A 10,799-nucleotide genomic window follows, 5' to 3' on the forward strand; every position below is an offset into this window, starting at 1 on the left:
CTCAGGATGGGCCGATCCGATGGCTAGCGTGCAACCGGCCGAAACGGTTCGGCCGGCGCGCCGGCGCCTAGTGGTCATCATGTCAAAGAAAAAACATCCTCTACATGATATTTGCAGCAACAACAAGAAAAGCCTGCTACGTGTGTGCTCCAATCTGGGCTTTTTTTGGCCCAATTACTTTTTCTTATATAGGCTAGCGACCGAAAATCGTTCTTCGTCCCCGCTGCCCATGGGAACGATTCGTCCGATCCCGGGTCTCCAGAGGGCGAAGGTCAGCGCGATATCCGCGTCAGCAGAGGACCAGAGGTAGATAGAGAGATCGACGGGGAGAAAGAAGAATAATAATAAGAGGAAAAACAGCGGAGCTCGACTCCTTTTGGTGCCCTTGATTGCTCATATCAGTGGTGCCATGGGGCAGCTGCATCTCATGCAGCCGGAACGCCAAATCCAGATCCGTGGTAAACCGACTCTCATCCTATATATAGTTGTGAAGATGGTAAATTGGTGCCCTTTTAGATCGATGTATGTATGTATGTATGTATGTATAAGCTGGAATAAAAGGCTCACTTTTACTCACATGTCGCATCTTTTTTAGCCCCCAAAGATCACATTTGTTATTAAAAACATATATGTGTGTGTGATTTGGTTTGGAATTTAGGGCGAATGCGCTACAGATGAGGAACAACACCATTATTGCCTTTATATACTTATTACCATAACAATTTTCTGTTGCAGGTGGGTCGACTTCTTCATTGGCCATAAGAAACGGGCCACCTTGCCAAGAAGATGATGATAATTATCACGATGGCAAGATAAGGGAGTATTCAGGGACCGTACTTCCAGAGGTACATCATGGATTCCTTTGGATAATAGACATATGCTGCACAAATTGGGTTACAACCTATTGGTAGCTAACTGATATTTAACTAATTTTTCTGCTGCAATCTCCTGCAGCCCTGCTGCATTACTAGTTCTGTTCTATCCCAACTAAAACTGTTCCAGTAAACTAAATCTGTCTGTCACTGCTCACTAGTCTACCCCCTTGTTATTCTATCTTGTTACCTTACCAGCAGTCGCAAGTCGCATTTGTATTTTATTAAGGTTCTTCCTCGATACTTTTCAAATCAACAAGCATTCCAATTTTCCAAATATCTCCATAGGAAGAAGGGGACCTATGCATAATTTCTGTGTTTTGATGCGTTTCTCTGTTACATTGATGCATGATAGCATGTTGTTCTGCGATAAAATATCCTCCCTGCATCTTGATTTACACAAATGCATATCAACTGATATTATTCTTTACCTAATTAATAATAAAGGGCTATTGCTTCTTCCTCCTTTAATTTTCGTCTGTGATTTTCGTCCACCATCAAATCGTTTTTCGTACGTCAAACGGTCATCCTCTGATCGTTTTTTGGTACGTCAAAAAGTGTCCGGCAGAAAAAGAAAAGATCAGGCAATCGAATCCACACGGCCAGCACAGGAGATAGCACATGCCTTACCACCACACCAAGAGACCATGTTGATGAACGCCAAGAGACCATGTTGATGAAAAGACTAGAATACCGAGACGAGATGAGACCAGGAGATAGCACATGCCTTACCACCACGTCAAGAGACCATGTTGATGAAAAGATAGTGGAATACCGAGACGATAAAACATGGTCGGCCGAGCGGACAAACAAGGGATAGTATGGGAGTCCTAAAAATGTCTGAGGCATTTCGGTCCGAACGATTGCGTTATGGTCCAAAACTATATAAGGGCAAAATATGTGTTATCTTTACCTCGCATTGGAGATGTCCTTACCATTGGCACTAAGACTCATTTTGTGATCATTGTGCGGCTGAGACCAAGTGGTCCACCAGTCTAATAATACCTTGCAAAGAGAGTAACATGACCCCCACAATTTTTATAAACCTCGATTCGTGCGCCTGCCTGCTGGCGGTGGCACCGTCCGGATGTTGTACTGCGTCGGTGGGAGTTTTTAAGTATGGGGCAATTAGCTGTTTCTTCAGACCGAAGCACGAGGTGTTGTGCTTGCAGATGCACGCCAATTTATCATTCCCGTTGCAACGCACGGGCATATGTCCTAGTGAATTATAACACTCCTAGGGAGAAAGTTTTGTAGAATGCTGCTACACACCGCCCTTCGCACCGATGAGGCTAAACATTTGATTTTACAATTCTAATGTGTTAACTCTTCTCCCATTCTTGTGCGTGCAGGACATTTGGTGTCATATACATTCACTAATGACACCGCGAGATGCTGCCCGTGCTGCCTGTGTGTCTCGTGCCTTTCGACGTTCCTGGAGATGCTACTATCCCAACCTCATATTTAATAGTAAAACAATAGGCCTATCACGGGATGGCATGTATTTCACCCGCAAAGTTGATCAGGTTTTGGAAAAACACTCAGGCATTGGCGTGAAGACATTCGAGATTGATTGCTCCTGTTGCGACAAGCTCAAGGGCTATGAATATCTCCATAGGTGGCTTCAAAAAGTGGTTACACCGGGCATTGAAAAACTCACCCTTGTGATGCCTGAGAATGAGCCAGTCAACTTCCCATGCCCAGTTCTATCCAATGGGAATGGAAGCTCGATCTGGTATCTTCACCTTGTTAACTGTGTCTTCCATCCTACAGTTAGCCTTGGTTGTTTGGGAAATCTGACAGTGTTGCATCTTGACTGTGTGCGAATTACAGGGCTCCATTTAGGGTGCCTTCTTCCCAGCTGTGTTGTGTTGGAGCAGTTGAAACTCAGGAGATGCTACCAGATAACCTACCTAAAGATACCTTCCCGGCTGCAGCGACTCAGCTACCTGCAGGTGTTAGAATGCCACAGACTGCAGACGATAGAGAACAAAGCTCCAAATATTAACAGTTTTCACTTTATAGGTGACCGTGTTGAGTTCTTACTTGGCGAGTCATTGCGATTGAAGAAATTAGACGTGCTATGTTACCCCTTCCTCAGATATGCACTTGATGAGCTTCCGTCCATTGCGCCGAATCTTGAAACTCTTAGCATATATTCATGGGTGAGGTATATTCCAAAACCTTTTGTGACTGATTATTATGCATAGAGCAGTAGTGATAATTTGGAGTGTTATTAACATGTGGTATCTTTATGCAGGTGGTCAATACAACACTGACGCTCTCGCCTTCCAAGTTCCTCTATCTGAAATACTTGAGCATTTATATTAATGGGTCTTGCGATTGTCTTTCTCTGGTTTATTTTCTTGGTGCTGCTCCGTCCTTGGAGACATTCAAACTGCGCGTAAGTCACTGTTCACCATGCAAATCTATTTTTGGATGCACCCATTCTACAAATATAACAAGTTTTGGTGGCCAAATCATTAATTCAAGTATTTAAAACATTATTTTTATCTCCAGGTACCGATACAGCTACAACAATCCATAGAAGAATTGCTTTCTGAAGACCCCTCTCATCTAAGGCAGATCCCAGGATACCGCCATGACAAGCTCCGGAGAGTGAGCATCTGTAGGTTCCCCTGTTCAAAGAGCGTGGTTGAGTTGACGTCCCATATTCTGGAAAATTCAGCATCACTCGAGTGCCTTACATTGAGCACCACCAATGACAGTTTCAGGTGTTCTGATGATCGATCTGCTAAATGCTCCTGCTTGATCAGACCCATGGAAGCCCATAAAGCAGCCTTGCTAATCGAAAGATACATCAGGGGGAAAGTTCCCTCTACAGTTCAGCTAGATGTGGTGGAGCCTTGCACGCAGCCTTCGCCGTGATGTTCAACTCTGCAATGTTTATCATTGATTTATCATGTGTTTGAACGGTCTAAGTTCTGTAATCTGAATATACTGGGATGCGCGTTGTTTCTTGGCGCACCATTATGTGCAGTGTTTAGCTCTGCAATACCTTAATGCAATCGCTTAAAGTTTGATGACCTCTCATATAACTCTGGACATCTTCGTAATTGTTTGCTTGGTCCAAGGTGTCTGAATTGAACTGGTTCAACGAGCGACCGCAGGTTGGCAGTCGCCACTGTAACGTGCCTGATCGGCAGAGGAGATCGAGAAGGAGGGGATCGGAGTTGGTAGGAGGAAGAAAGGGGAAAGTGGAAGGAGGAGATAACTTGGAGAGAGGGCAGCTCTGCTCCGATTCATTTCAGCCAAGTAATACACGATACCCACACCAGCCACACGCGGCTGTACCTAAACACGCCAACCCAACCACCACACGCACACCTACTCGACTGCACTTGGGTCTTCATCAGGCCCTGCCTCTGCCAGGTGGGCCTCCTTGGATCTCATGCTCTTGGGGCCACCGTCAGTCGTGACATTCTCCCCCCTTGGAATCCGGCTTGTCCCCAAGCCAGTGACGTTGGAAAACGCCGCTGCAGCGCCTCCAGGTTCTCCCAGGTCGCGAGTGAGGGCGGCCAGTCCCTCCACTGGACACGGACGTGCTGAGTGCGGACGCCGTTGCTGCTCACCTCCCTACTGTCGAGGACGCGGAGAGGTTCTTGCGCTGCCTGCAAAACATCATCAGGAGGAGGTAACTCACTTGATACTGGCACATCCACTCCAACTGCCTTCTTGAGCTGCGATACGTGGACCACGGGGTGTATTCTGCTGGTTTCTGGAAGAAGAAGCCTGTACGCCACCTTTCCCACTCGTGCTTCAATCTTGTAAGGCCCGTAGTATCTGAATGCCAATTTCTGGTAAGGTCACTGCGCCACCGAGGTCTGGATAAATGGTTGCAACTTGAGAAATACCCAGTCGCCCACTTGGAATTCCCGATCCGTGCGGTGCTTGTCCGCCTGACGCTTCATGCGGTCTTGGGCGTGCTTGAGGTGTTGCTGTAACAGGTCTTGCATCACCTCCCGCTCGCGGAGCCATGCAGCAAGGTCTGGCACCGTGCATTTGTCCACTTGAGTTACACCTGATTCCCTCGGATGCGTCCCATAGATGACCTCAAATGGTGTGCGTCCCAAGGCTGAATGGAATGTCGTGTTGTACTAGTATTCAGCGAGAAAGAGCCACTTGTACCAGTTTTTCGGGCAGGAGTGAACTGAGCATCGGAGATATGTTTCCAAACATTGGTTCACTCTCTCCGTTTGGCCATCCGTCTGAGGGTGATAAGAAGAGCTCAGCCTCAACTCTGCTTTGGACAGTTTGAACAATTCTTGCGATAGCGCACTGGTGAAGATCCGGTCTCGGTCGGCTATGATCGCCAGTGGTAGGCCGTGGAGGCAAAAGATGTGTTGCATGAATGTTGTGGCAACCGAGAAGGCAGTATACAGGTGCTTTAGCGGAACAAAGTGAGCATACTTGGAGTATTTATCGACGACAACCAGGATGACGTTATACCCTCCTGAACGGGGCAGCCCTTCGATGAAGTCCAGAGAAATGACTGCCCATGGCCTCTTGGGAATTGGAAGTGGTTGTAGGAGTCCTGCCGGAGACACCCGTTCTGTCTTGGCTTGCTGGCATGTCAAACAGGAACGAACAAAACTCTTGACTGTGTCTTTCAGTCCTTTCCAAGCAAACAAGCGACGCACATGGTGGTACGTGACGTGGAACCCCGAATGACCTCCTGTGGCACTGTCATGGAGAGCTCTTACCAAGGCCTCTTGAATTTCAGGGGCTTGCCCGATCCAAATTCTTCCCTGGAACCGGAGAACTCCTTCCTGTAGAGAAAACCCTTCATCAGCCAGCGGATCTAGAGCCAACCGGGCGAGTCGCTGCTGCACTGTTCGGTCATCCTTGTAGCTCTGAAGGATCGTGTCCAGCCACACTGGTCGGCACACCGAGATGGCCGCAAGTTCTGCCTATGGGTCTGCCACACGTCGAGACAGCGCATCAGCCGCTCTGTTCGATGTGCCTGCCTTATACTGGATTCGAAATTGGTGCCCGACAAGCTTGGTGAACGCTCGCTGCTGAATAGGCATGTTCAATCTCTGATCCGTCAGGTTCAGGAGACTGCGCTGATCTGTCTCAATCAGAAACTCGGAATGTTGCAAGTACGGTCGCCAGTGATTCACTGCCATTAGTAGCGCGAGGCACTCCTTCTCATACGCCGACAAACCCAAGTTCCGGGGAGCTAGAGCCCTGCTGAGGTAGGCGACCGGGTGCCAGTTTTGCATTAACACCGCGCCGATCCGTGTAGCACTGGCATCTGTCTCGATCACGAATTGCTTGCTGAAATCCGGAAGAGCCAGTACGGGGGCCTCGATCAGCGCACATTTGAGGGCTTGAAATGTTGCTTCAGTTGTAGGTGTCCAGACAAATAGGGTATTCTTCCGGAGGAGGTCGTTGAGAGGCCTTGCGAGAATACCAAAGTTGCGGACAAATTTTCTGTAGTACCCGGCTAAGCCCAAGAACCCACGCAATTGCTTGACTGTGGTTGGTTGCTCCCATGTCCGAACAGCCTGGATGTGCTCATCCAATGTTGCCACACCATCCTTATTGATCTTGTGCCCTAAGTAGCTGATTTCTTGTTGCGCAAACGCGCATTTGGAAAGCTTGACTCTTAAGTCGTGCTCTTGCAGGCGCTGGAGCACTTGTCTCAGCAATACCAAATGTTCCGACATGGTTTTGGTATGCACTAGGATATCATCCATGAATACGAGCACCCCGTGCCTTAGGAGTGGATGCATCAAAATGTTCATCGCTCCCTGGAATGTCGGCGGGCCTCCTGTTACCCCGTATGGCAAGACCCGAAACTGGAAATGTCCCTGGTGTGTTGTAAATGCTGTCTTCATCTCATCTTCCTCCAGCAACCTGATCTGGTGGTATCCTGCTCGAAGGTCCAATTTGGAGAACCAAGCCGAGCCGGCAAGTTCATCTAGAAGCTCCTCGATAATGGGCAGGGGGTAGGCACGCTTGAGGGTGATTGCGTTCAAGTGTCGAAAGTCCACGCAGAACCTCCAAGTCTGATCTTTCTTCTTGACTAACAGCACTGGCGACGAGAAGGGGCTGACACTTGGCACAATCAGTCCTGCCTTCAGCATCTCTTGGACTTGCGCTTCAATCTCCGTTTTCTGTTCTGGAGTGTAGCGGTACGCTCGGATGTTCACTGGCTTGGCTCCCGGAATCAGGGGAATGCCGTGATCCCACGGCTTGTGTTGTGGCAATCCAGTTGGTTCTGCAAATACTTGAGAGAACTCTTCTATTAACTCCATTATTGGAGCCGGTGCCTGCTCCTGACTGTCCCCCGTTGTAGCTTGCTCGACTGTGCGCAGGAGGATGATGTGTGCAATTTCCTCTCCTTCTTCCATAGCACTCAGTTGCTCGGCTGACACTTGAGCTACCTTGGTTGTTGTAGGGACTACCCCCCGCAGCTCTATCAATTCGTTGTTGTGCCAGAACTGCAAGATTTTCTGCTTCCAGTCCACCCACATCGGCCCACATTGCTGGAGCCAATCCATGCCGACCACCATATCGTAACATCCCAGTTGCAGAACCCTCATGTCAGTCTTGAACTCAAACCCTTGTGTCTGCCAAGTACAGGCTGGTATCATGGCTGAACAAGAGAGTAGACCTCCATTGGCAATTTTTACAGAGATCTGGGTCATCGGTTGCACCTTATCAGACAGACGACTCGCCACTTCCTCGCTGATGAAACTGTGTGAATTACCAGAATCAACCAGAATAAGTATTTCCTTGCCAGCAATCCTGCCCAATAGCCTGACAGTGTGTGGTGTTGTCTGCCCCATAGTTGCGACTTTGGAAATAGACATGAGAACCTCTTCCTCCTCTACAGCTTCTGGATCAGCAGGATCCGGATAGTCTGCTTGCAATAAGTCAAGCAGCTCTTCGACGATGTGTAGCTGAACTGTTGGGGCACATTGATGGCCTTGCCCCCAACGCTCACCGCACTTGAAGCACAAACCGCGAGCACGCCTGTAGTTTCGTAGTGCTGCTACCCGGTCGTCTCCATGAACGCCGTGTTCCTGTGCGTGTGCCGCGTCGATGCCGCGGCGATCTTCTGCAGCCGCAGGTGGCCCAGGAAGAGGGGGTCGCACCAGCGGGGCCCCGAGCGCCAGCAAGGGCCGGACGGGACGTGGCTGCTGTACCTCTTGCCGTCTGACCTCACGGTGAGGGAGAGCTTCCACCAATTCTTCCTGCAAAGATGCCAAGGAAAATGCGGAGTCCAAGTCCTTGGGTTGATGTAACAGAACACCTACTCTAATCTCTTGCTTGAGCCCTTCAAGGAATTGCGTGGTAAAGAAGACATGATCAAATGCAGGATTGTGTGCTAGAAGTTGATGCATATGTTCCTCGAACTGCAGCATGTATGCATGCACTGTGGTCATCTGTTTCAGAGTGCGAAACTGACGAAGATGAACCTGATACTGTTCCCGAGCGAATTTCCCACACAGTGTTGTACACAACTCTCCCCAAGTCATGGTCGTTCCCCTCGACTCATGCAACTGCAACCATCTAGCAGCGTTCCCAGAGAAATGCAAGGTAGCTACCTGAACCCATAATTAAGGTGGAACACTATAGACATCAAAATATTTCTCACATCGGGTTTTCCAAAACTGTGGGTTATCCCCATCGAAGGACGGGAAATCCAGTTTTGGAAGTGACCAGCTAGACTGGGTAGCATGCGGTGTACGGGGCTCAAAATCCTTGACCAGTTCGGGCGGGCTCAGAGCAAGAGAATGGGAAAGGGGATCGGGATCGGTCAGAGACGTACTCTTGACCGGAGGGGGCAACTGGGTGGTGACCACCCTGTGTGCCCGTCCCCCGGTGATGTCGCCCGCGCCGTGGCCATCTGGCCCGTGGTTCGTCTCGTGCACCACCGCGTCGCCGGCACAGCCCAGATCTGACTTCGAGGGCGCCGCCAGGACAGGATGAAGCGCGATGCGCCCGACCTGGGCGCGTAACTCATCCACTTGCTGCTGGATGTGAGTCACCGCAGGCCGCCACAACTCCAGGGAGGTCTGGATCGCCTCCAATCGCGCCTCCGTCGCCGTCCGACTGGCGTTGACGGACTGGATTAGCGCCGCCAACTGCTCCTCCATCGCCGCCGTCTTGAGAGCTTGCTTGGTGCTGTAGCGCGGTTTCGGATACACCGTCTCCAGGACGACCGACCTCTGATACCAGATTGTAACGTGCCTGATCGGCAGAGGAGATCGAGAAGGAGGGGATCGGAGTTGGTAGGAGGAAGAAAGGGGAAAGTGGAAGGAGGAGATAACTTGGAGAGAGGGCAGCTCTGCTCCGATTCGTTTCAGCCAAGTAATACACGATACCCACACCAGCCACACGCGGCTGTACTTAAGCACGCCAACCCAACCACCACACGCACACCTACTCGACTGCACTTGGGTCTTCATCAGCCCCCGCCTCTGCCAGGTGGGCCTCCTTGGATCTCATGCTCACGGGGCCATCGTCAGTCGTGACAGCCACGTCCATTTTCACTGGACCATCCAAGTTGTTCAGGTTGGCGAGCGCCACAGGATTATCAGCCGGGAGCTCGTTTCTTAGAACCTCGTTTTTCCTTTGCTTGTTAAGTTTGGAAAAACTGATCTCTGACTGAAATCTTTGAGTGCTCCCTGTCGACCGTGGGTAAGTGAAACTAATTAAATTAATTTCTTCAGCTGTCTTATTTAGGTCATCTTTGAGTGCGCCGTGTCCATGGACTGTGGCTAAGTGAATTTCCTTGATTCTATAAATGTACTGTTAGATTGAAATGCTGTTCATGTCTTATTTTTGTTTTTATGCTCTGGGGTTTCTAGATGGAATGGAAGAATGTGGTTTTGGGAGCGTTTTGCAGAGAGATTCAGTGCTGGTGAAACTTGAGTTATAAGTTGGGTATGCAATTACAGACATTTTCCGTTGCTTCACAGCTGACTAAGACGATTAGTTTGCCAATTTCTTTGATAAATTAGGATGATATTGATCCTGTTGTTTAGGCATCATGCTTTTGGAAAATGTTGCATCATGCTTGCTGCTGCCTTTTGTTAGACCATCAGCTTTCACAATCTTGGGGGTTTTCTGAAATAGGCCATCAGCTTTCAGAAGTCTTTCATCAATTTAAACCCCACTTTTACAAACTAAGAAGAGGATTTCAGAAAGAAAAGATATACAATGACTTTGCACTAGTTGGTATACAACCTTTTTTACCAACATAGATACCTAGTTCTATTCGCTCATATGGTACAAAACTTAAATATTTTCTTAACCAAAAACCAAGGGAAGCTAGACGTAGCCTGTCAGCCCCAGCATTTCAACTTTCCAAAACAAGTTTCAATGAAAAAAAAACTAAAAATCCGAGATGGAGTAGATCTTGGACCCAACAGACTGCATTGCATTGGCTCTCCCTAGTTGCAGCACTCACGAAGGAAATATACTTCAACAAACAAGCATTGTTCAAAAGTATACTACAATCAGGTCAAAAAAATCCATGTTCATTACTAGGGAAAAAAAATTAGATGTCTACATAGGGTAGCTAGATGATTCACTTATCTGTAGGATGCACAGAATGACAAGGTATATTTCTCACGAGGCAGTAAGAACAAGTTCCTCTACGTCGTCACGGTCAACAAATGAAACCACTACCAAAATGTAAGCAAACAGCAGTAAAAAGCTGTCTGGAACACATACACAAACAACTATACAGAAAAACAGTGTAAGACTTGTCTATTCATGTGGCCGGAGACGGCTTCCACTGGATTACTACTGGTTCTGTAACTGCGTCACTGGAGCTGGAAATATCTTTGACAGAGTCTTGATTATTTCTTCCACATGAAGCATCATCTGCACCAGTATTCTCTTCAACGAAAGCTCCCGCAGCCACTCCTTGAAATCCTCCACATT

The 10,799-nt window shown here is 48.5% G+C and overlaps 1 protein-coding gene across 2 annotated transcripts; it reads left to right on the plus strand.

The window, feature by feature from the left end:
- The first annotated feature begins 237 nt into the window (after positions 1–237).
- Positions 238–4,734, plus strand: LOC123119356 (uncharacterized). 2 transcript variants are annotated; one of them, XR_006458620.1, is made up of 7 exons: positions 238–458; positions 736–845; positions 2,225–2,607; positions 2,706–2,827; positions 2,898–3,042; positions 3,133–3,276; positions 3,393–3,420. XR_006458620.1 is itself a non-coding variant. In XM_044539144.1 (7 exons), exons 1-7 carry the CDS (start codon positions 410–412, stop codon positions 3,759–3,761), a joined length of 1,317 nt encoding a protein of 438 aa, XP_044395079.1. In that variant the 5' UTR covers positions 238–409; the 3' UTR covers positions 3,762–4,734. The 2 variants fall into 2 exon arrangements, 1 of the variants encoding a protein (XP_044395079.1); XM_044539144.1 differs by having other exon boundaries at positions 2,898–3,037; positions 3,393–4,734.
- The last annotated feature ends 6,065 nt before the right edge of the window (positions 4,735–10,799 follow it).

The sequence above is a fragment of the Triticum aestivum genome, chromosome 5D, assembly GCF_018294505.1.
Source record: "Triticum aestivum cultivar Chinese Spring chromosome 5D, IWGSC CS RefSeq v2.1, whole genome shotgun sequence".
Classification (NCBI taxonomy): Eukaryota; Viridiplantae; Streptophyta; class Magnoliopsida; order Poales; family Poaceae; genus Triticum; species Triticum aestivum.